The sequence below is a fragment of the Carcharhinus amblyrhynchos genome, chromosome 6 (assembly GCF_965287045.1).
Source record: "Carcharhinus amblyrhynchos chromosome 6, sCarAmb.v2.hapA, whole genome shotgun sequence".
Lineage (NCBI taxonomy): Eukaryota > Metazoa > Chordata > Chondrichthyes > Carcharhiniformes > Carcharhinidae > Carcharhinus > Carcharhinus amblyrhynchos.
The window spans coordinates 49,210,480-49,237,412 of NC_137329.1; the positions used below are offsets into that span (position 1 = coordinate 49,210,480).

General features: G+C 43.3%; 1 protein-coding gene across 1 annotated transcript in view; it reads left to right on the forward strand.

Moving 5' to 3' along the window:
• Nucleotides 1-26,933, forward strand: part of ptpn5 (protein tyrosine phosphatase non-receptor type 5) — a 124,006-nt gene that overhangs the window by 66,611 nt on the left and 30,462 nt on the right. Inside the window, exons 4-7 of the mRNA XM_080190431.1 lie at nucleotides 7,461-7,556; nucleotides 21,183-21,481; nucleotides 21,947-22,133; nucleotides 23,286-23,370. Of these exons, the coding sequence (XP_080046557.1) occupies nucleotides 7,461-7,556; nucleotides 21,183-21,481; nucleotides 21,947-22,133; nucleotides 23,286-23,370 (667 nt within the window). The remainder of the gene's footprint in view (nucleotides 1-7,460; nucleotides 7,557-21,182; nucleotides 21,482-21,946; nucleotides 22,134-23,285; nucleotides 23,371-26,933) is intronic.

Genomic DNA, 26,933 nt, shown 5'->3' on the forward strand with positions numbered 1-26,933 from the left:
CGCTGCCACTCTGCCTGAGATCAGGGGGGGGAAGGGGGCCTGCTGCCACTCTGCCTGAGATCAGTGGGGGGGCTAAAGGGGGTTCCATTGCCTGAGATCAGTGGGGGGGGGTTAAATGGGGGTCCACTGCCACTCTGCCTGAGATCAGTGAGGGGGAAGATGGAGTCCACTGCCCCTCTGTTTGAGATTGGTGGGGGAAAGCGGGGTAGAGGACTGCGACTGGTCTGAGTGGCGGGGAGGGGTGGGAAGATAAAGGGGTCAATAACGTTGGGGGGTGCAGCAATGCCCATGGAGGCCAGGGGGAAGCATCATCTGGCCCGAGAGGTCTGGCAGGGGAGCAGCACTCTATCATTCTTTTCTGTACATGTGCTGCTGGAGACTTTGATTGGAGCTGCAGAGTTTTGGACACGTTAAGACCAGCCCACAGGCTTCTGCAGCCCAATTCAGAATCGCTGATATTTTTTCAGGCAGAGTCCATATGGGGGCGCCTCAGAACAGGCCTAAAAGTCGAATCTGAAACACTCGCCGTTTCAAGTCCGCCAAGCACAACATTTGCAATGAAAAATGGTAAAATAGGGCCCATTGTGTTTGATCTTCTGGAATTCCATTGATTCTAGAACAGCTCCCATGGATTGAAAAATACCAACATAATCCTGCTATTTAAGATACAAGGAAGGGAGGAAATGGAGAATAGGCCAATTAGCTTAAAACATCGGCATTAGCCAAAATCCTAGAATCTACTATTAGACACATGCCAACACAGCACTTAGAAAATCTGATTAAATTAAGTCAATGTAAAATAATGAAAGGAACATAATTTTGCCAAATCTGTTACAGCTTTTTGAGGCTGCAGCTAGGCTGTTAGCTGGATAAGGGCAGATCAGTATTATGATGCATGCTTACAAACTTTGTCAGGGACACAAAAGATATTTTCTAATAAAGAAAATCTGTACAAAACTAGCAACCCCCCGGCTGTTCTAGAACAGCCATTGGCTGTCCCAGTCCCTTTGTGTCTTCTACATGTCTTTTATAAGTCTTCTGCCTAAGTTAGGACTCCATCCCCTGGGGCGATGATCCATTTTCAGTCCCAATTGGTCCCTTAAGTCAGGTGACCCTCTTCTGCTGTGTTGCCCATAAAGGGACAATCGCCCCAATTGCCACATTCTTTCCCCTTTAACTTCTGTATACAATCTTCAATAACTAAGTTACTCAGTCCTTAAACTCTAACTAAACATTACATACATGAACTGACAATTATAAATTGAGTCTTTGAGGGGTTTTCCTGTTTCTTGCAGAGAGGTGTAAATCTGTAGTCTGAGATGCTGCTACTAGATTGACATTAACACAAACTGCAAATAATGGATACTTCATCTGCCACAGGCAGTTCAATTACAACTTGCTTCCACAGTCAACAGTAATGTCTATAGCACATCAGTCAGGTACTCGGGTACATTGGTGCATATAGTTTTGAAAACATTCCTCGATGGCAACATTGACTGCTGGAGCATCTCCCTTCCAGTGATCCACATTTTATGACCAATCCATCTGTCAATGTCTACTAGGTAAAACAGAAGTCCAGTCAGAGAGACAATAATTTCAGGGATCTACTTGATCCACTTCTAAAGTTTCATATTATGACACAACATCAAACACTTTTATTAATAGATTTCAACTATGTTAACAGTTCCAAATATGATCACACATGGAACTCTTTCAAACAGATTTGCTGCTTACTGAGATCTGTCCTAGGCAGTTCTTTGACCATGTGGCAACATGCTTCACTCTGTAGGCAATGCCACTTTCCAGTTGCATATTGACCCTGGCACTGCGAGTACCTTACATTACATGCAGGCTTGTATCATCACAATGTAATAAAATCATATGTCTTGACAGTGATTTTGCATTCTCAGTCTGTCATGCGTGATGGAATGATCGTGGTACTCTATTACTGGTATTTAGGTTGTGTAATTAAGTTTCTTCTCTTTCCAGCATTTCAATTTGGCATCTTTTTCATCAACCATTTTATCGTATTGGCTCTTGTGCCTTTATTTTAGTATGACAATTTCAGCAGTCTTTTCCGGCATGTAATCTCAGTTTCTTTCTCTGTCTGAATTGTTGACTCTGCTGTCACGTTCAATGGTTGTACCTCTTCAGTTAATTTCTCATTGTCAGTCTTCCTTCTTCAAGCTCCTAACCTCCTGATTCAATTCTTCATTAGACTTGTTCTTACCCTTGTTGATTTTTCATGGAGTTCAGCTTATTCTTCATTGTCTTATTAAATGTTCCTTCCGTTTAACCTCATTTTGTCAATTTTTGCACCTTTTTTTGAAAGTTTGCTGGCAATCATTTCATCTTGTTATAATCTCTCCACTCGAGCTTTAATTCTTTTTGCTGTCTTCTCTTCATATTCAATAGTTCCTGATTTCTTTTGAAGTCTTTAATTTCTGCGTTTCTTCCAAAGTGAATCTATCATGTTCTTACTGAACATATATATTTGACAAATTTATCTTTATTTCTACTTGTCTTAACTTCAGCTAAACCCCTTTTTGGCTTCATTGTTGGTTAGGTCCATCTCCAACAAAGTGTTGACCTGATTCCATTCTACAATTGTCTCTTGTCCTTCATTTGGTTCTTCAGTGTCTTTCCGTGCCTTACCTCTGGGGTCTTTCGTCCTTCATAGTTCTTAAAGGACAATAACTAAAACCAGCTGATGCAGTAAAATGAAATGCAATATGACAATGTGTGAAGTTACCCACATTGTTGTTATTTGGATTTTCCAAATGCATTCAATAAGGTATCACACAAGAGATTGTTATACATTTGGGGCTCATGAGATTGGAGATAATCTATAAGCATTGATTGAGGATTGGCTAATAGACAGAAAAAATATGAATAAACCAGCCATTTTGGGATGATAGGCTGTAACTAGCCATGTACATCAACGATCAGTACTTGAGTCACAGCTACGTTCTTGAGTTAGATAAGGGACTGAATATAACATATCCATGATTGCTGATGAAAAAAATTAGGTGGGAAAATAAGAATTGAGGAGGACACAAAGAGACTGTAGAGATATACATGCAGTTTGTATGAGTGGGCAAGACCATAGCAGATGAAATAGAGTGTGACAAAGTGTGAAGTTAGCCATTTTGGTGGGCAAAATAGAAGTATATAATGGCTGGAGTTCTCCAGCTATTCATGCTGGCATGATTCTCTGGTCCTGCCAGCAGCACACACCCATCCACAGGTTTCTTGGCGTTGTGAGGCTACATCAAGAGGAAATGCCAATGACAGCAGTGGGACCAGAGAGTCCTGCCACCAATGAATGGCGCACTACCTTGTGCCGCTGAGAAACACGTGGCTGCGAAGCTTGAAAATCCTGCCCAGGTGGCAGGTGCAAAGTTGTGAAGGGATGGCTGGGATGCTGGTATGGCTGGAGGTTTGTATCGAGTGATGTTCTGCAGGGATCTGTACTATGAGCTCTGCTGTTTGTGACATATATGAAACACTTTGATGAAAACATAGATGGATGGGACTTGTAGACATTGTAGAAGGCTGTCAAAGGACAGAATGGGATATAGATCAGCTGCAGATATGGGCAAAGAAATGGCAGATGGAGTTTAATCTGGGTTAGTTTGAGGTGCTGCAGTTTGGGAGATCAAATGTTAAGGGTAAGTATATAGTTAATGGCAGGACTCTGAACAGCATTAATATGCAGAGGGATCTTAGGGTTTAAGTCCAAAGCTCCCTCAACATGGCTGCACAAGTAGATAGGTGGTAAAGGAGGCATATGGCATGCTTGTCTTTATTGGTTGGGGGATTGCGTACAAGAGTCAGGATGCCATGTTGCAGCTTTATAAAACTTTGGTTAGGCTGCAATTTAGAGTACTGCGCTTAATTCTGGTCACTACATAACAGGAATGATGTGGACAATTTGAAAAGGGTGCAGAAGAGTTTTAATAGGATGTTGCCTAGATTAGAGAGTATTAGGTATAAGGAGAGGCTGGACAAACTAAGGTTGTTTCCTCTGGAACACCGGAGGCTGAGGGGAGACCTGATAGAAGTTTATAAAATGAAGAGAGCCACAGGGAGGTTTGGCAATCAGAGAGGGGGTGCAAAAAAAATCACTACACAGGTTCTTGAGATGAGGGACTGTCCTATGAGGAGAGATTGAGTTGATTAGGCCTATATTCCCTTAAATTTAGAAAAGTAAGAGATGACCTAATATAAAGATCTTAAGGAACTTGATAGGGTAAATATTAAGAAACTGTTGCTCCTGACTGGGGAATCTAGAGCATGGGATCGCAGTGTCAAAATAAGGGATCGGCTATGCAGGACAAAGATTTGGAGAAATATCTTGACTCAAAGGGCTGTGTATCTTTGGAATTCTCTATCCCAGAAAGCTGTGGTTGCTCCATCATTGAATATATTCAGACAGTGGTTGATAGATTTCTGATTATAAAGGAATATGGGGATGCTGCAGAAAGGTGGAGTCGAGAATTGATCTTGTTGAAAGACATAGCAGGCTTGAAGTTTCTAAGCTATGCCTGTGCCTATCTCTTATGTTCTTAGAGTCATAGAGGTTTACAGCATGGAAACAGGCCCTTCGGCCCAATTCATCCATGCTGCCCTTTTTTTCAAACCCCTAAGCTAATCCCAATTGCCTGCATTTGGCCCATATCCCTCTATACCCATCTTACCCATATAACTACCTAAATGCTTTTAAAAAGGCAGTATTGTACCCGCCTCTACTACTGCCTCTGGCACCTTGTTCCAGACACCACTGTCTGTGTGAAAAAATTGCCCCTCTGGGCCCTTTTGTATCTCTCCCTTCTCACCTTAAACCTGTGCCCTCTAGTTTTAGACTCCCCTACTCTTGGGAAAAAATATTGACTATCTATCTTGTCTATGTCCCTCATTATTTTATAGACCTCTACAAGATTACCCCTCAGCCTCCCACACTCCAGAGAGAAAAGTCCTTGTCTATCCAGCCTCTCCTTATAACCCAAACCATCATGACATGGTAGCATCCTAGTAAATCTTTTCTGCACTCTTTCCAGTTTATTAATATCCTTTCTATAATAGGGTGACCAGAACTGATACTGTATTCCAAGAGTGGCCTTATCAATGTCTTGTACAACTTTAACAAGAAGTCCCAATTCCTGTATTCAGTGTTCTGACTAATGAAACCAAGTATGCTGAGTATCTTCTTCACCATTCTGTCTACCTGTGACTCCACTCTCAAAGAGGTATGAACATATACCCCTAGATCTCTTCGTACAGTAACTCACCCCAACGCCCTACCATTAACTGAGTAAGTCCTGACCTGGTTCAATCTACCAAAATGCATCACCTCACATTTGTCTAAATTAAACTCCATCTGCTATTCATCAGCCCACTGGCCCAATTGATCAAGATCCCGTTGCAATTGAAGATAACTTTCTTCACTGTCCACTATGCCACGAATCTTGGTGTCATTTGCAAACTTACTAACCATGCCTCCCATATTCTCATCCAAATCATTAATATAAATGACACATAACAATGGACCCAGCACTGATCCCTGAGGCACACCACTGGTCACAGGCCTCCAGTTTGAAAAACAGCTCTCTGCAGCCACCCTCTGGCTTCTGTCAAGAAGCCAATTTTGTATCCATTTGGCCACCTCATTCTGGATCCTATGAGATTCAACCTTATGCAACAACCTACCATGCGGTACCTTGTCAAGGGCCTTGCTAAAGTCCATGTAGACAACATCAACTGCACTGCCCTCATCTACTTTCTTGATTACCCTTCAAAAAACTCAATCAAATTTGTGAGACATGATTTTCCACTCACAAAGCCATGCTGACTGTTCCTAATCTGTCCTTGAACCTCTAAATGCCTGTAGATCCTGTCTCTCAAAATACCTTCCAACAACTTACCCACCTTAGATGTGAGGCTCACTGGCCTGTAGTTCCCAGGCTTTTCCCTGCAGATCTTTTTAAACAAAGGCACAACATTTGCCACTGTCCAATCTTCAGGCACTTCACCTGTGGCTAACGATGATTCAAATATCTCGGCTAGGGGACCCGCAATTTCCTCCCTAGCCTCCCACAAAGTCCTGGGGTATACTTCATCAGGTCCCGGGGATAATGGGATGCTGGCCTTCATAGCGAGGGGGATTGAATATAAAAGTAGGGAGGTCTTGCTGCAGCTGTATAGGGCATTGGTGAGGCCGCAACTGGAGTACTGTGTGCAGTTTTGGTCGCCGTACTTACGCAGGGATATTTTGGCCTTGGAGGGAGTGCAGAGGAGGTTTACTAGGCTGATACCGGAGTTGAGGGGGTTGAGCTATGAGGAGAGGCTGAATAAACTAGGCTTGTACTCGTTAGAGTTTAGAAGAATGAAGGGAGATCTCATTGAGACGTATAAGATGATGAATGGGATGGATAGGATAGAGGTGGACAGGCTCTTCCCGCTCAGAAAGGACCGTAGGACTAGGGGGCACAGCCTCAAGATAAAGGGGGGGGGGCGGTTTAGAACGGAGTTGAGGAGGAACTTCTTCACTCAAAGGGTGGTGAATCTCTGGAATTCTCTGCCCGTTGAGGTGGTGGAGGCTGCCTCGCTAAATATTTTTAAGACGCGGGTTGATGGGTTTTTGATAAGCGAGGGGATTAAGGGTTATGGGGAGAGGGCGGGAATGTGGAACTGAGACACGACAGATCAGCCATGATCTTACTGAATGGCGGGGCAGGCTCGAAGGGCTGGATGGCCTACTCCTGCTCCTATTTCTTATGTTCTTATGTTGATGCGCTTTGAGACTTCCAGTACCTCCTTCTCTCTAATATGTACACTCCTCAAGACATCACTATTTATTTCCCCAAGTTCCCTATCATCCATGCTTTCCTCAACAGTAAATACCGATGAGAAATATTCATTTAGAATCTCGCCCATCTCTTCTGAATCCACACATTGATGACTTTGTTGATCCTTAAGAGGCCCTACTTTCTCCCTTGTTACTCTGTTGTCCTTTATGTATGTGTAGAAGCTCCTTGGATTCTCCTTTGCCTTATGTGGCAAAACAATCTCGTGTCCCCTTTTTGCCTGCCTGATTTCTCTCTTAACTCTGCTCCTACACCCTTATACTCTTCAAGGGATTCATTTGATCCCAGCTGCCTATGCATGTCAAGTGACTGAAGTGAGCACTGGGCCTTGTTACACTTACGAACAGTTTTTAATAATCTCACATCATGACCCTTATGAAATTGAATTCTTTTTCATGAAGAATGTGCCTGCTTTGTGATTAATGTATTTTCTTTCCCTAACATAGTCAAATAATTACACAACAATCTTTCTAGGTGTGATCTTTTCATCAGAAGGTTCATAAGAAGCTTCAAGTAAGAAAGTGAACAAAACTATATGAAAATCATTATTTTTCACTAAGAGTTTTTATGCTCAATGTCCTCTTTCTCTCACAGGATCTTGTGCCTCTGCAGCAAGGCTTTTGGGAAACAGAGAGCTGCTGCCCTCTATTGGCAACAGCTATACTGGGAACTGTGCTGACAGGCTCTGGGGTGAGTGCAATATTCATTTATGCACCTAATGTTTGACATTAACTGACTTCAGTTTTTTTAATGTTGATGGTGAGTCCAAAGTTGTCACAAGCTGTGGAAAATTTGTCCATACTGACTTGCATCTCTGGCTCTGAGCCAGTGATGTGGATGTGCCGGCGTTGTACTGGGGTAAACACAGTAAAAAGTCTGACAACACCAGGTTTTAGTCCAACCGATTTATTTGATAGTAAACTCACAAGCTTTTGAGGTTTCCCTCTTCGTCAGGTGAATGGAGAGTTCTGGCCTCGGGCAGAGCATATAAAGCACAGACAGTTTAGAGATTACTGATTAGAATGCGAATCTTTACACCTAACCTGCTGTTCAAGTCCTAAAGTAGCTGACAATGTGTGTGGAAGGAGCACTGATCACAGGTTAAAGAGATGTGTATTGTCTCCAGACAGCACAGTGAGTGAGGTTTTGCAAACCCAGGCAAGTCACAGGGGTTACAGATAGTGCGACATGAACCCAAGATCCCTGTTCAGACTGTCCTCATGCGTGTGGAACTTGGCTATCAGTCTCTGCTCAGCGACTCTGCGCTGTCGTGTGTCGTGAAGGCCGCCTTGGAGAACGCTTACCCGAAGGTCAGAGGCTGAATGCCCGTGACCACTGAAGTGTTCGCCAACAGGAAGGGAACAGTCTTGCCTGGTGATTGTCGAGCGATGTTCATTCATCTGTTGTCGTAGCGTCTGCATGGTCTCCCCAATGTACCATGCTTCGGGACATCCTTTCTTGCAATGTATCAGGTAGACAATGTTGGCCGAGTTGCAAGAGTATTTACCGTGTACCTGGCGGATGGTATTCTCACGTGTGATGATGGTATCCGTGTCAATGTTCCGGCATGTCTTGCAGAGGTTGCTGTGGCAAGGTTGTGTGGTGTTGTGGTCCCTGTTCTCCTGAAGACTGGGTAGTTTGCTGCGAACAATGGTCTGTTTGAGGTTGTGTGGTTGTCTGAAGGCAAGAAGTGGGGGTGTGGGGAGGGCCCTGGAGAGATGTTCGTCTTCATCAATGATATGTTGAAGACTCCGGAGAAGCTACGACATCCGTGATGGTATCACAGATACCATCATCACACGTGAGAATACCATCCACCAGGTACACGGTAAATACTCTTGCAACTCGGCCAACATTGTCTACCTGATACGTTGCAAGAAAGGATGTCCCGAAGCATGGTACATTGGGGAGACCATGCAGACGCTACGACAACGAATGAATGAACATCGCTCGACAATCACCAGGCAAGACTGTTCCCTTCCTGTTGGCGAACACTTCAGTGGTCACGGGCATTCAGCCTCTGACCTTCGGGTAAGCGTTCTCCAAGGCGGCCTTCACGACACACGACAGCGCAGAGTCGCTGAGCAGAGACTGATAGCCAAGTTCCACACACACAAGGATGGTCTCAACAGGGATCTTGGGTTCATGTCGCACTATCTGTAACCCCCGTGACTTGCCTGGGTTTGCAAAACCTCACTCACTGTGCTGTCTGGAGACAATACACATCTCTTTAACCTGTGATCAGTGCTCCTTCCACACACATTGTCAGCCACTTTAGGACTTGAACAGCAGGTTAGGTGTAAAGATTCGCATTCTAATCAGTAATCTCTAAACTGTCTGTGCTTTATATGCTCTGTCCGAGGCCAGAGCTCTCCATTCACCTGACGAAGAGGGAAACCTCGAAAGCTTGTGAGTTTACTATCAAATAAATCGGTTGGACTAAAACCTGGTGTTGTCAGACTTTTTTCTGGGCCAGTGTACAAGCCACGGTCATCGGCAAAGAGGAAATCTCTCAAAACAGTCTCTTTCACTTTGGTAACTGAAGTCTCCTCAGGTTGGAGCTTCCCATCCACTCTGTACTTGAAGCTGATTCCAGCAACACTGTCCTGGAAGGCATCATTCAGCATGGCAATAAACATCATGCTGAACCATGTGAGTGAGTACACAGCCCTGTTTGACGCCATTGGTGACTAGGAATGCCTCAGAGGATTCTCCGCCATCCAGTACTCTGGCCATCATGCCATCATGGAACTGGCGTACCATCTGAATGAATCTGGGGGGGGGCAGCCAAACTTTGACATAATCCTCCACAGGCCTTGTTGATTGACAGTGTCGAAGGCTTTTGCAAGGTCAACAAAAGTTGTGTTGAGCTTGCGATTCTGCTCCTGACACTCCTCCTGAAGTTGGCACGCAGCAAAAATCATGTCAATAACCCCACAACCTTTGCGGAAGCCACACTGTGACTCTGGAAGCAGGCCCAGCTCCAGTTGAGTAACCAGACGATTTAGCAGGACTCTTGCGAGGGTTTTTCCTGTGATGGAGAGCAGCGAGATTCCTCAGTGGTTGTCGCATACTTGCTGATTGCCCTTCCTCTTGTAGAGGTGTATGATGGAAGCATCTTTAAGTTCCTGAGGAATGGATCCTTGCTTCCAAAAGGAATGGAACAACTCGGTGAGCTTCTCGATAAGTACAGGCCCAGCAGCTTTGTAGATCTCTGCAGGTATGGCATCTGCCCCTGGGGCTTTGCCACTGGATAGCTGGCTGACAACTTCGGGTACTACTGGTGGCTCATCCATGGCGCTGTTGATATCGACCTGGGGAATCCTGTTTATTGTCTCATCATTAATAGATGAAGGTCGGTTGAGGACGGCTTCAAAGTGTTCAGCCCATCTCTGCAGGATCTGAGCCCTCTCTGTAATGAGAGTTGTACCATCTGTACTCAGGAGGGGGGAGCTCCCAAGAGATTGAGGTCCTTAGAGAGTGCTGAGGGCTTCATAGAACCGTTTCAAGTCGTTTCTGTCAGTGTATCCCTGTATTTCATCTGCCTTGGCGCTCAGCATTTAACGCAGTTTATTCTGGACTGTCCTGCAAGCACTGGCAAAAGCATTTTTCTTGTCAGCTGATGATGGGTCGATCTGACAGGCCCGATGAAGATGGCGCTTTTCAACAAGTAGAGCCTGCACCTCCTCATCATTGTCATCAAACCAGTCATGCTGCTTGCGGGTGGAGGGCCCGAGCATCTTCAGTGCAGATGAATGGACAGCATCCCTAAAGCGTTCCCAGTCGTCCTCAGCGCTGCCTGCGAGGTGAAGGTCAGCAAGCTTGATTTCTAAGTCTTCAGCCAGTGCTGAAGCTATGCTGGGGTTCTTTACCTTGGCTGCATTGATTCTTCTCATGACCTTGCTTCCTTGTGGTCACCTCTTGGGTCTGATGCAAAGCCTCATTTTGGAGGCAATGAGCCTGTGATCTGTCCAGCAGTCAGCACCACACATGGCCTTGGTCACTCTGACATCCTTTTCTCCTGACAATGACGCAGTCGATAAGGTGCCAGTGCTTAGAGCGGGGATGCATCCAGGAGGTCTTGTTACGGATAGGCAGACGGAAGATTATGTTGGTGAGATCATGTGCTGCACAGGTCTTCATTAAGAGTAGGCTGTTACTGTTACACTTGCCCACTCCATGCCTCCCAGTGACTCCCTGCCAGATTGCAGAGTCACATCCTACTCTTGCATTGAAATCGCCAAGCAAGATCACTTGTCGGTACTGCTCATTGCTGATAGTAGGGCGTCGAATTCTTCGTAGAACTTGGCTTTCATCTCATCTGGGTTGTTCATTGTGGGGGCATAGACGCTGATCAGGGTGGCTTGACTTCTGTTCTGTAGCAGAAGATGTAATGTCATAAGCCGATCGTTCACACCCTTGGGTAGACTAGCAAGTTTCCGAACAAGGTGACTCTTGATGGTGAATGCAACTCCAGCATCACAACGCTTGTCACTGCCGCGACCGCTCCAGAGAAAAGTATATCCACCTCCAGTTTCAGTCAACTGACCTACATTGGCAAGACAAGTTTCACTCAGGGCTGCAATGTTAATGTTGTATCTTGCAAGCTCTCTGGCAACTAAGGCTGTTCTTCTCTCTGGTCTGTCTGCTGTAGGGTTGTCCAAAAGCATGCGCACATTCCAAGTGCCAATGGTGAGCGGTGTCACCTTGTATTTTATTTTGTTTGTTAGACCGCAAAATGGGATCCCCGCCAGCCGCGGTAAACTGGCCAGGGTGTAGTGAAGCGGGCAATGTTTAGGGCACCTTTTCTAGCCCCTTCCTCATTCTACAGAGGTGAGCAGTGCATTCCTGAAGAGGACTGCTCAGTCGCCTCGTAGGCGCCAAGTTTCATTGCTGCTTCAGTCAGCGGAAAACAGCCGTCAGACCTGAGCCGCCTACATGAAGGTCCGTGACTACAGCTCCCAGTGTTTCTGCACCTGCTGCTTCATTGCTCGCGCATTGCCACAGGACTTCAAAGGTTGAATAGGATGATGATGATGATGGTGTCGAAACTAGCGCTTGATTTGGATTAAAGTGAGGGAGAGTTGCACCACGTCAGCCTCACTCTCTCTTCCCAATTCCAATCTGGATCTTAGCAAGACAAGAGTCAAGATGGCTGGAGATGGGACTAGGTGCAGTGGATGACCAGGACGTCTTCTGTATCTTGTCCTGCTCTTCGCATTCCATGGCGCTTGCAGAGACCGCCTTCTTGACCGTTGGACCTTCCATTGGTCTCGTCAGCTGAAGATGACATAAAACTAGATGAAAGTGTGAGCTGTGAGAAGAGTGCAAAGACACTTCAAGGGATTTGGAGAGGCTAAATGAGCGGGCAAAAAATTTGCAGTTGGAATATAATGTGGAGAAATATGGGGTTATTGATTTTGGTTGGAAAAACAGAAGCACAAGCTGCAATTTAATGGCCTCTAAATATTGACAGGCTACAAATGGGATTTGCACTGGTTAGATTTCCAAACTCGATCTTCCCAGTCCTTCCTCCAATGGGGCAATCAGGTTCACACCCAAGGTCATGCTGATTTGTTATAACATATTTTAACATCATTAGCTGATCATTGTCATGCTGATCTGAATCACAATTAGTAATCGTGGTTAAGTATAGACCCCAGATGGTGAGGGACATGCCAAATGCCTTCTGGCACTGCCAATCTAGCAGGTGGCTTGCTTGGGAGCCCTATTAGAAGGGTTCCAATTATGTTTGGTGGTGGGGTGAGGGGTGGCATGCCCTGATGCCTGAGAGCAAGCTGATCCCTGGAATCACACCACGATCTTGTGGGATGGAGTGATGCCTGTGAAGGGGGAGTGCCCTAATACCTGTGGAGGTACATCACCCTGATGTTTGTGTGGTGGTGATGGTGGTGGTGATGGTAGAGGGCCGGTGTCCCAATGCTTGTGTATTGTGGGGGGATGCTCTGATGCTTGTAGGGGGAATTTTATTCTCAGCGCAGATTGGGTGCCCTTTAAAGAGAGCGCCCCAATCTCTGTGGAGCTAGCCTTGTTGACTCTATCAGGCCCCACCCCACCAGAGTGATGGCTTAAACCACACCCCCAGATTCTCTGCACACAGAGTGCCAGAAAATCTGGAGTGAAAACTCACCTATGTATCCAGAGAGACACATGCCAGTTTTCAGAATGAACCTGATGCTCTAGTGAATTTTGGGAAAATTCTGCCTATTGATTTTTTTTACATGGTGAGAGTTTAATTTTAAGTTTATTTATTAGTGTCACAAGTAAGCTTACATTAACACTGCAATGAAGTTACTGTGAAAATCCTCTAGTGCCGTGCTCCAGTGCCTGTTCAGGTACTGACAGTGAATTTAGCTTGGTCAATCCACCTAACCAACATGTCTTTTGGACTATGGGAGGAAACAGGAGTAGCCAGGAGAAACCCACACAGACACGAGAAGTACGTGCAGACTCCACTCAATCACCCAAGCCGGGAATTGAACCCAGGTCCCTCTGAGGCAGTGGGAAGTGTTGAATTTCGAAAGGACTGAAGTGTCGAACTTCGAAAGGACTGAAGTGTCCTTGTTCATGAGTAACTTAGAAACAAACATGCAGGTACAGTGAGTAATTAAGTAGGCAAATGATATACTTTCTTTGATGACAGAGGATTTGAGTGTCGGAGCAAAGATGTCTTACAGCGATTAGTTGAGCCTTGGTGAGACTGTATCTGGAGTATTATGTGAAGTTCGGTCTCTTTACCTAAGGAATGATATACTTGCCATAAAGTTCATTATGTTAAGTGTTGGGATGAAGGGATTAACTAATTAGCTAAATTAGAAATGGCAGGGCAGGCAATGTGTTGTAGCTGTGGTTTTTGGGTCCTGGTTGATCCTATTGCGAACTACAGCGACCACGTCTGCAGGAAGTGTTGCAGCTGAGGAACTTTGGTTCAGATTGATGAGCTGGAATCAAGCTCTGGACACCGCGACATATCAGGGAGGGGGAGAATTACCTTGATGCTGTGTTTCAGGCAGTCACACCCTATAGGTTAAGTACTTCAAATTTGGTCAGTGATCAGGGACAGGACGGTGTGACTATGAGCAATGCAGGTAGCGGGATTATGAATGTAGCATTGGAGGAGCCTCAGTTCTTTACCTTCTCCAAGTTATTTGCTCCCTGTGTGGATGAGGAAAAAAACTGTGGGGAGGATGGGCAAACAAATGACTACACTGTGGTACAAGAAACCATTCAAGTGGGGGGAGAAAAAAGAAAAGTGGTAGTGGGTAGGGGATTTTATAATCAGAGGTATAGACAACATCCTTTGTAAGTAGGATCAAGGTGTGTTACCTACCTGGTGCCAAGGTGAGGGACAGCTCAAACCAGCTTGAAAGGATATTGAAGACAGAGGGGGAAGATCCAATTGTTGTGGTCCATGTTGGGACCAATGAAATAGGCAAGAGATCTTGTTTGGGGAATATAAGGAATTAGGACGAAAATCAAAGAACAGGACATCACGCGTTATAATCTCTGGATTATTTTACCTAACCATGTGCAAATAGACATAAAGCAAAATTAGGGAAGTAAACGCGTAGCTAAAGGAGTGGAATATTAGTTAATTAAAAACCATTTAGGTTGCAAGGTTCAAATCACAAAGGTGCAGAAACATCACGTTCCACTCTTCAGGAGAGGAGTTTCATTTTTGTGGGGAACTGGCATCATCATTGAGATAGGAAAGAACTGTCCCATTGGAACGGGCTCCACCTGAACCAATCTGGGACCAATGTTCTAGCAGAAAGGATAAATAGGGTGATCACAAGGACTTTAAACTATTAAATGGAGGAGAGGCCTCAGAGGAAGTCAATACAGTTTCAAAAACAAGTAACAGGACAGAGAGTAAAGAAATAGTCAGGAATCCTATATCAAATATGGTAGGGAATGGCAAAATTATTGGAAGTATATTGATTAAACCAGAAGAGAGAAATAATAAACAGCTGAATAAAGCTGAGGGACAGGTTAGAATGTATGGCCCAAATAAGAACTCTATACACAATTGCATAGAGTGTGAGGAACAAATTAAATGAGCTGCAAATAAAAGTTAAAATTGGAGATTATGATTTATTGCCATTACTGAGACATGGCTGTAGGATGGTTGGGATTGGGAACAAAATCAACCAGATTATAAGGTTTTCAGGATGGATAAGGAAAATGGCAGAAGTGGTGGAGTACCCTTCGTGATTAGAAACAAAATCACTTCAATGGTGACCACTGAGGGGAAAGCATCCAAAGGAGACATTATGGGTGAAACTAAGGAACAGTGAAGGATTTAAAACTGTAATAAATGTTGTGTATCGACCCCCTGGTAGCAGCTCTGAAGGGTTAGATTGTATAAATGCAGGAATTAGGCAAATGTGTAGCAAAGCAGAATAGTATTAATGGGGGACTTTAACATAGGTGTTTGCTTGCCTCTTTCACCATATCAGAAATTCTAGAGTGAATTTCTGGAGTACGTCTGGGATGGTTTCCTACAGAAATATGTTCTGGGTGCAATGAGGGGACAACGAATATTGGATTTAGTAATTAGTAATGAGCCAGATTTAATTAGTAACCTAATTGTGTGTGATCATTTATCATATATTATCAGTGATCATAACATGATCAATTTCCATGTACCATTTGAAAATGAAAAGCACAAATCAGCTACTAGAATTTTAGATTTAGGTAAGGCCAACTTTAATGAAACGTTACAGAGGCTATCCACAGTAAATTGGGTAAACCTGCTAATGGGCAAAACAACTGAAGAAGAGTGGAGGATGTTTAAAAAAACGTTTAATGCAATACAGAGCAAGTTTATATCCCTGAGAAGGAAAAGTTCTACTTCACAAATAAAATAACCATGGACAACCAAAGAGATAAGGGACAATATAAAGCTAAAGGAAAGGGCTTAGGAAAATGCAAAAAACAGCACAGATCCTGTTGAATGGGAAAGATACAAAGACCAGCAAAGGGCCACAGAACAGCTTATAAAGCTATGAAAAGGGGTTATGAGAGGAAACTTGCAAGTGATATCAATATCAATCAGAAAAAAATTTAGATTAATAAAGGGAAAGTGGGTAGTCAGGAGCAATGTTGGCTCACTAAAGTCCCAAAGTCGGAATATTGTCAATGACTATGAAGAAATGGCAAACATCTTGAATCATAGAAGCATTGAAACAAAAATCCTTACAGTGCAGGAGGAGTCTGCATCGACACCAATCCCACCCAGGCTCTATTCCCGTAACCCCACGTATTCAACCTACTTGTCACCTGACACTAAGGGGCAATTTAGCTTAGCCAATAAGCCTAACCTGTGAAGTAGCAGTACTAACCACTGTGCTATCATACCTCAGTACTTACATTAGAAAAAGACGATTGCTTGCCAGAAGTCCCAAGAAAATTAATAGTGGATCGGGGACAGGTTCTCAATAAAATTACCATATGTAAATCATTGCTAATGAAGAAATTAATGGAGCTAAAGAATAACAAATCCCCAGGACCTGATGGTTTTCATCAGAGGGTGTTAAAGGAAGTAGGGGAGCAATTGTAGATCCCTAACTATAATCTTTCAAAGTTCCTCAAATTAAGGAGTCGTTCCTCTGGTTTGGAAAATTGCTCATGTCATTCCGCTCTTCAAGAAGGGTGAAAGAGGAAAACCAGGGAATTACAGGCCAGTTAGCCTAACATCTGTGGTGGGAAATTATTGAAGTCTATAATCGAAGATAAGTGTTGTGTATCAACCTCCTATAGCAGCTCTGAAGGTTTTTGAAGAGCCAGCAAGATAGATAGGCCATGCCTAAAAAACCTCATTGAAGCTTTTGAAGAGATGACTGAGGTAGCAGACATGGCAATGTCTATGGATGTTGTTTAATGGACTTCCAGAAGACATCTGATAAAGTCCCACATAGGAGATTATTACCTAAGGAGGAAGCCCACAGAACTGAGGGCAAATTACTGAAATTGTTGAGTCGCAGATGACAGAAATAATCTGGTAATGGGTAGGTATTCAAATTGGCAAGATGTGACTAGTGTCCCACAAGGATTTATGTTAGGACCTCAATTATTCACATTATTTATTAATGACATGGATAATGGCACAGAAAGTCAAATATCCAAATTTGTTCAGGACACGTTAGATGGCGTTATAGACAGTGCAGATGATAGCATAAAATTACAAAGGGATATTGATAAACTAGGTGAATGGGCAAAACTGTGGCAGATGGATTTCAATGTCAACAAGTGTAAGGTTATCTATTTTGGACCAGAAAAGTATATAGGTCAGCGTGCTTTCTAGATGGTATTAAGTTAAATGTAATGGACACCCAAAGAGACTTGGGGGTTCAGATGCATTGATCTTTAAAATGCCACAAACAGGTGCATAAGATTATCAAGAAGGCTAATGGAATGCTAGCCTTTATATCTAGAGGACTGGAGTATAACAATGCAAAAGTTATCCTGCAGCGATACAAAACACTGGTTATACCCCACTTGGAGTATTATGAGCAGATCTGGATACCACACCTTAGGAAGGATATAGGTGGACTTAAAAGTAGAACAACATAGTTTACAGGCATGATACCTGGACTGCAGGAGTTAAGTTATGAGGACAGATAATACAAATTAGACATGCTTTCTCTAGAATTTAGAAGGTTGAAAGATGGTCTGATCAAAGTTTTCAAGATATTAACAGGAAAAGACAGGGTAGAAAAAGATAAACTATTTCACTGCTTGGAGATTCTAGAACTAGGGGCATAGTCTAATAATTAGGGTCAGACCATTCAGGAGCGATGTTAGGAAACACTTCTACATACAAAGGGTGGTAGAGGACTGGATTGCTCTTCCGCAAAAAGCAGGTGATGCTAGATGAGTTGCTCATTTTAAATCCGAAATAGGTAATTTTTTGTTAAGCAAAGATATTAAACGATATGGGCCAATGGCAGGTATGTGGAGTTTGGCCACAGATCAGCCGTGATGCCACTGAATGGCACAACAGGCCTACTCCTGTTCTTACGATTGTCCTATGAGAAAAGACAAAACAGATTGGGCCTTGATTCTGTGGCATTTAGAAGAATGAGAGGTGATCTCATTCAAACTTGCAAAATTCTTACAGGGCTCCACAGGGTGGGGGACCTAGTCAATTCATTCATCATTGTTCTGTACAGTGTGTAAAAGGTTGTTAATATGGAGATTTAAAATCTGAAATCATCTGGCAGGGCAGGAAAAGCAGATGATGCGCTCTCTGACCTCCTGCAAACAAAGAAAGATCTAACTCTGGAAAAGGATTTTCCAGCTGTTGGATTCTCTTGTTGGATTTAGCTTGTGTATTTTATTGCTTCTTCGATTAAAATGAATAGTTATTTGGTGGTACATAACTTGGGTATTGCTGAAAAAAGACATTTTGTCAAAACTTTTCATCTTGCACTCATCAGGGCAATCACAAGAATACCAATGTTAGGGGAAGCAACTTTATTCTGGAAGAGAAGACTGTGTTGATTGGTTGGCAATTGGACTTTGAATGGTAGAGGCCATCCAGTCAGTTAGAAATTCAGAACTCCATGAGCAGCACAGGCCATTTTAAGAGAAAAAAATAAAACATGGTGCAGATGCCAACCTGCAGTCCAGCTAGTTAAGCCACAAAGACACTGTAACTCAGGGAAAACAATACCTGATAAGTTCAGCAGAACGGCCATACGAGGGTGCTTCATCCTCACAAGCGAGATCAATGTCCTGCATTTTTAGGCCCAGTGCTTCCATTGCAACTGTACAAAAAAATGTGCAGGGAAGAAGCTCTGAAACATACATAAGGCCCAAAGATTGTCAAAGTGGTCAAGACTACAAGCCTGGAACAACCATGCCTCTTGGGCGAGGTCAAAGATCTTGGTTTCCCATTTTAGAATGCAGACGTTTTTAGTCAATGGTTATTTAACAAATTTTAAATTAGACACAGGGCCAGCAGAATAGTCCTGCCAAACAAAGAGCCATGGCTCGTGACCAGATGACTGATGCTACCCATAACACCCCTACACAGGAGGCTTAAAGCTCCCGATGAAAGGCACGTGCCATGACACTAAGACAGAAGAATGAAACAATCCATGAGGCTCACCTTGTGATCCACAATTGGCACTGTTCATTAAGCCATAAAGCCTGTATTAAACTTAACCTGCAAGGTCCTGGCTCCAAGTACAAATGTGAGTTCCCAAAACTCTTCACAAGACTGGGGTGACTGAAAAATGCATGCAGGATTACACTAATCTAATAATCTAGTTACTGTTCAAACATATAACCAGTCATAACCAACATACAACATGGTCTCAGAGGTGGGATGTTACAACAGTACGTACGAGGGCAAGGTGACTAAGGTAAATTGGGAAACCATGTGAGAAGATATAATGGTAGATGAGCATTGCTTGCATTTAAAGAATTAATACATAATTTGTAACAAATACATATATCCTTTTAAAGCATGAAAACCCCATAGAAGAAAATAGTCCAACTGTGGCTGTAACAAGAGGATTAAAGAAAGCATTAAATCAAAGGAAGAGGCTTATAATGTTGCCAAAAAGAATAGTAAACACAAGGGTTGGGTCGACCCAAAACTCAGCAAAGGTTGGCTAAGAAGGAGAAAAGACAATATGAGAACAGACCAGCTAAAGACATAAAAACATTTGCCCAGGTCTCCCAACGGCAACAGTGGCGAATATTGAGTCATTTGTTTTTGTTGTTGTGTATCAGGATGCTGAGAAAGTCCCAATCCATGCAAATGCATGGTACTTATCTGGGAAGTTTAAACTTCCGATTGACTAAAGTATGATGTCTGGCCACTCTGAGGATGTTTCCGACACTGACAGTGTCGGAGATTTGGGCTTGATGCCCAGCTGCAAAGCAGAAAATTATCCCATGATTCTACCTCCTGCTGCTAATCACAGACATAAGACCTGGGTTAACAGTAAGTAACAGGGTGAGATGCAATAGCACCCATTTACTTCTGACTAGACCTGAATGAAGCACTTTGTGATATTTTTCTATATTAGAGGAAATATTGAAGGTTTTTGTAGGTGTTTTCTCAAGTATTATTCTATCTCTGGTTGCACTGTTTTTCTAGTTGTTCAGTCCTGTCAATAACATTGGAGGAAAGACATTCAAGTTTGAAAGGCTCCAGCTGAAATTCACTCAGGGCATCACTTGATTTGCTGCCATAATTTTGGTAGAAGATCTATGGAACCCCCAAATAAACAGCTAAAAACAATCAATTATAATACTTCTCGAAGATTTGTTCATTCTTCAACTAAAGTTACACTTGGGGGTCAGGAGAACCCTGTGAAAGCTGTTATTTATTGACAGCCATTCAAACTAATTTTAAATGCACAGTCAAACAAACCTTGAAGTTGAATGGTAGAAACAGGGAACTTCTTATACTTTACTATAGCACAAAATGAGAATAATATTGATATTGCGCTTGTCAAGGTGAACATTTTTTAATTCAGACCCCTGATGGCAAATGGATGTAGATGGATACTGTGTATTCACTTGTAAATGTGAAAATTAAAATTATTGCTAATCCAGCATGATGTTGGTATTAAGCACTTTCAGGTCATGTCGGCATAAATTGGATACACTAGCTGTTCGCCTCTGGAATGTGGTTTAAATTCTGCCCAGACAGAAATGAGTATTTCTCACTAACAAGGCACTCTGTAGAATTTCAGTTTCTGATAGACATGAGTTTAGCAAAATCAACATTAACACAAGTAGGTAGTTTTATTCAGAACTCCACAAAGCAAGGATGAAACCAGAAAGTCTTTGTCGTTGTATGGTGCTTCAGCAATGTCATAGAATCCCTACAGGGCCGAAAGAGGCCCATCAAGTCAGAACCTATCACAATTCCACACAGGCCCTATCCCTTTAACCCCACGTATTTACCCTGTTAGTCTGCCTGTCACTTAAGGGGCAATTCAGTATGGTCAATCCACCTAACCCGCACATCTTTAGACTGTGGGAGGAAACCGGAACACCCAGAGGAAACCCACACAGACACTGGGACAACATGCAGACTCCACACGGACAGTGACTCAAGCCGGGAATTGAATCTGGGTCCCTGGCGCTGTGAGGCAGCAGTAATAATTACTGTGCCACCATGCTATGACATATGCTTTAATAGATAACTAATAGCATGATATTTCCTCATTTTAGTTTACATGAACACCAAGAAAATAAACTGAAGGCCATACCTTTGCTTTTAAAACAAACGAGTTATAAATTCATTAAGAAATTGTTTTTCTTTCTCAGATCCTCTACTGTCTGAAAACAGTCGTCCGCCAATTTTCATCAGAGGCAAGACGTCAGTCAATGAGTCGACAGCCCTCCTTCACCTACTTGGAATGGCCTGAAGAAAAAATAGATGAAACCACTGAATCAATGCCTAAAGATCTTGACCAAGAGGATATTGATGGCCAAGTCTTTTTGCAGTCTGAGGGCCAGGAACAGGTAGAGAATCAAATTCCGGTCCTAGAGAGCTGCACAGATTCAGCATCAGAATTAGTGGATCAGTCAACACTTGCAGTTAAACCAGTAGGACTTCAGGAGAGGTAAATATATGAAAGTTGCGATGGTTTTATTTACTGAAATAAATTAGATACCTGTGCTAGTAAATGCCTAAGAAATTTGCACTACAACATTATCAATAAAATGAAGCCACAGTTCACATGATATACTTGGAACATATACCACAACAGACATTTTGGACACAGGCCAATGTTGCTGAGATCACTAGCTACACAAGGAGAGAAGTCTGTTCTTGCTTACTGTACCCACACTGGCTGCCTCTGGAGTCTGGAGTCAATAGAGCTTGGCATGGACAGGCAGAGAAAAACTGTGATGTGGTGCAGTGAGTTAGCACTATATGTATTCACAATCAGCTACATAGGAGTAAGTGCTCCAAACGATCCCAGAGAGCAGGACACACTTGACAAATATACATTTCACAGTAAAATGTATTTATGCAACAGTGGTCAAATGGCTTTTGTGAAATCTGATCTCTCTTTACCTTAAAGGAGAGGCTCTAATGTATCCCTGACCTTGGATATGTGTACGCCAGGAAGTGAAGAAGCTGATGGGCAAGTGCTGTCGCCCAGGGAGCAGTCAGCATGGGAATACTTGCAAACAGCATCTAACCTACTCACTTCACAGATACTGCATGAACGGGCCATGGATTCCTTCTCACTCCAGAGAGAGTTCCTTGTAAGTAATACAAAGAAATGTGCAATCAGGAGTAAAATGCAAAGGAACCTTTGATGCGTATAGCCATTCTCCCTGGAAGTGAATTTAGTCAATCTATTCTTGTTCAGCACTCATTGGCCAGCTAGTTTTGGCACCTGGCCTACAATCAATACCCAGTCACCTACTCAGTACTTAAGTTATCGTCAATGCATCAGCACAGTATTTTCCCATTGATTTAATTTTTAACTGTTTCTCTGTGTGGAAAAAAAAAGCTCAATTTAGATTAAGTTAAAGGAAATTTAGTAGCAGAGTTCAAAATCATGAAGAATTTTGACAAATAATGAGAAACTGTTTCCAGCAGCCAAACAGTTAGTAACTGAAGGACATAGATTTAAGGTGATAGGCAAAATAACCAAGGCGTAATATTTCCAAGATTAGGTGCCGTGATCTAGAATGCACTGTCTGGAAGTATGGTGGCAGCAGATTAAATAATAACTTTCAAATTGGAATTAGATAACATCAAGGGGAATAATTTGCCAAGCTTTGGAGGAATAACAAGATGATGGGGTTAAATAGATAGGCTCTTTGAAAGAGCTGGCTGGCACTCCACAATTAATCGAATTAATCCTACTGTGTTATATCGTTCTTCAACAGGAAATAAATAATACTAAGTAAAAACATGTTTTTGATTAACTATCTCGCCAATTCTTGTATAGCATCTGCTTTTAACTTTTCCAATGTAGTTTTCATTGCTGCAAAATCTCTGATGTTAAGTGCAAAATGTATGATTAATGAGTCATTTCCTCATATTTTTGAAACTACTTGTACTTGTACGTCTTTTAGAAAAACGATTGATGAAGTCTGTATCCCTTTTATATTTTTAATACAATAATTATACATAATAGTTACATTTTTACTGAAAATGGTAGAAATGTACTACATTTATGCATCTACATCCAGTTTATACAGAGCTGGGAATAAATATACTTGAGAAATTAAAAAAACTAAATAAGCAGGAAACTACCTGATTCATCTTTCTGATGCAAAACAAACCCCTTTACTGGGCTGAGAAATTGGCCATAAAAACAGAAATTTTTAGTATGTTGGCATTATAATGTTTAATATGTTGTTAATATAACCTTGTCCTTCATACTTCCATCCTTGTTATGGCAGGAAATACCAATGAATTTTGTTGATCCAAAGGAATTTGATATTCCAGGCTTTGGACTGAAGAATCGTTATAAGACAATCCTCCCAAGTAAGTAAATTGCAAAGCAGTAGCATTGAGTTCATTGTCAGAACAGCAGCATTGTCATTGTCATGATTTTACTTGCAGCCTCAACTGTCGCTTGAACTAATTTCTTCTCAATAGAACATGCTAATTTGACTCACTGCTTTCTGGCACTAAGAGCCCCAGCCCCTTTGACAACTGCTTGTATCTAATATAGTACCTTCAGTATGATTTTGCATATTTGATCATATGATCATTCAGAATCTGAAGGATTTTGCTCTTCCTAATAAAATGAAGGAAATTTCTGTTAATCAAGTTTTAGACGTTAGACATGCTGGCAGCAATTCTCCCAAAAACATTCTGAATTTGCATAAGTGAATCCCTCACATTCTGTGTACTGCAGAGTGTACTAACATGAATCCTGTTGAAAATCATGGGGCAGGATCTATTCCAGCTGGAAAGGCTGCTGGCATAGCACTGCACATGTACCGATCTGTCATAGCGGAGATCGGTGCATGCACAGCACTACTAGCCTCCCGATCGCTGGCCAGGGCCACGAACCCCCCCCATTGCTAGCCCGCTAACCCCCCTCCAAGGCCCGACTGCAGGTCCCCTGAACATGTCAGGGCCAGCCTTGACACCAACCACCCCCCCCACCCCCCGCCAACCTTCCCCACTGTCCCCACCCCACCAACCCCTGGCAGCCACGACTCTCCCAGCAGGCTGTGCACCTCTCCCCCACAACCCCAATGGCCAGCCCCGGTTGCTGGCCTCCCTCCCTCCCTCTGTCATGCAGTCCAAATGCAGAATGGCAATAGAACCCCCCACCCATGCCGGAGACCCATTAGGCATTGTCCAATGCCCAGTGGGCAGTACCAAGGTGTCCTGTGGGCATTGGCACTTTGCCTATTGGGCAGTGCTGGGGCCAAGGCTGGCATTGCTAAGGTGGCACTGCCCAGGGGGCACCTCCCACACTGGCGCCCAACCCTCCGATAGGCCTCAATGGCCCTTTTCACTCCAGCCAGGCCACCAGCACCCTGCAAGTGGGGAGCTATACTAAACCCTGCTGGAGTGAGCCACTCCTGGCCAGGGCAGGGGGCAGAGGGGCTGGGGTGGGGGGGTGGGGGTAAGAACTCTTGTGGGCCTGGAGAATCATCCTTGCTATTGGAATTTAAATTGTATTGAAATTAGAATTGCATAAATTATTCAGCTCTGCGCTGATTTCTGGTACAGACAGCGTCGGAAATCCATGGTGCCCAGTGGGAATCCCGCAAGACGGCCTCTGTTCAAGCCTCCTGGCCCACTGCGCTACAGAAGCTAACTGGTCAATTCATTTTTCCATAGGCTGTGTAGTAATGTGTGAACCTACGAGGGAGCAAGCTATCTTAGATCTGGTACTGTGTAACGAGGCAGGTAGAATTAGGGATCTTCTTGTGAGGGATCCTCTTGGGACGAGTGATCATAGTATGGTTGAATTTCTGATGCAGATGGAGTATGAGAAAGTAGGGTCCCGAACCTGTGTCCTCTGTTTGAACAGAGGGGAGTATGATAAGATGAGGGCGGAATTGGCGAATATAGATTGGGGACGCAGATTGGTTGGTAGGACAGCTGTGGAACAGTGGAGGATTTTTAAGGAGATCTTTTACAGTACTCAGCAGAAATATATTCCAATGGTAACGAAGGACTGTAAGAGAAGAGATAATCAGCTGTGGCTATCAAAGGAAATAAAGGTGAGTATTAAATTAAAAGCGGATGTGTTCAGAGCAGCTAAAAATAGTGGGTGATTAGAAGATTGGGAAAGATTTAAAAAAACAACAAAGAATGACTAAGAAAGCGATAAAGAAAGGAAAGATAAGAGTATGAAGCTAAACTAGCTCTAAATATAAAGAATGACAGTAAAAGTTTTTACAAATATATAAAGAAGAAGAGACTGGCTAGAGTGAATGTTGGACCCTTGGAGGACGAGAGGGGGAATTTAGCAGTGGGTGATGAGGAAATGGCTGAGGCTTTAAATAAGTTTTTTGTGTCGGTCTTCACGAAGGAGGACACAAATAGCTTGCCGAATATTAAAGATAGTAGGATGGTAGGAGATGAGGTCCTTAATGCGATTACTGTCACTGAGAGGTAGTGCTTGATAGACTAACGGGACCGAAGGTAGACAAGTCCCTGGGACCGGATGAAATGCATCCCAGGGTTCTGAAAGAAATGGCAGAGGTGATAGCGGATGCTTTAGTAATTATTTATCAAAATTCGCTGGACTCTGGGGAAGTGCCGGAAGACTGGAAAACGGCTAATGTTACGCCGCTGTTTAAAAACGGTAGCAGACAAAAGGCAGAGAATTATAGGCCAGTTAGTTTAATGTCTGTATTGGAAAAATGCTAGAATCCGTGATCAAAGAAGAAATAGCGAGGCACCTAGAAAAGAACGGTTTGATAAGCAGACGCAGCACGGATTTGTGAAAGGGAAGTCGTGTTTGACGAATTTATTGGATTTCTATAAGGATGTGACTAGTGTGGTAGACAGAGGGGATGTGGTGTTTTTAGATTTCCAGAAGGCGTTTGATAAGGTGCCTCACAAAAGGTTGCTGCAAAAGTTTAGGGTGCACAGAGTTGGGGGTAAGGTGTTAGCGTGGATAGAGGATTGGTTGTCTAATAGGAAGCAGAGAGTTGGAATCAATGGGTGCTATTCTGGTTGGCAGTTGGTGACTAGTGGAGTGCCGCAGGGATCGGTGCTGGGGCTGCAACTGTTTACCATTTACATAGGCGATCTGGAGGAGGGGGCTGAGTGTAGGTAATGAAATTTGCTGATGACACGAAGATGAGTGAAAAAGCAAATTGCTGGAAGGCGCAGAAAGTCTGCAGAGAGATCTGGATAGGCTGAGTGAGTGGACGTGGACCTGGCAGGTGGAGTATAACGTTAGCAAATGTGAGGTTATCCACTTTGGTAGAAATAATAGTAGGAGGGATTATTATTTAAAGGGCGAAAAGCTGCAACATGCTATGGTGCAGAGGGACCTGGGGGTCCTTGTGCACGAATCGCAAAAACCCTGTCTGCAGCAGGTGATCAAGAAGGTGATTGGAATATTGGCCTTCATAGCGAGGGCGATAGAATATAAAAGGAGGTCTTGCTGCAACTGTACAGGGCACTGGTGAGGCCGCAACTGGAGTACTATGTGCAGTTTTGGTCACCGCATTTGCGAAAAGATATATTAGCCTTGGAGAGAGTGCAGAGAAGGTTCACCAGGCTGATACCGAAGATGAGGGGGCTAGCCTATGAGGAGAGATTGAATAGACTGGGTCTGTACTCGTTGGAGTTTAGAAGGATGAGGGGGGATCTTATAGCCACATATAAGATAATGAAGGGGCTAGATAGGATAGAGGTAGAGAGATTCTTCCCGCTTAGAAAGAATAGCAGAACTAGAGGGCACAACCTCAAAATAAGGGGGGGGGGGTGCAGTTTAGAACAGAGTTGAGGAGGAACTTCTTCACTCAAAGGGTGGTGATTCTCTGCCCATTGAAGTGGTGGAGGCTACCTCGCTGAATATATTTAAGTCACGGGTAGATAGGTTTCTGATAGACAAGGAAATTAAG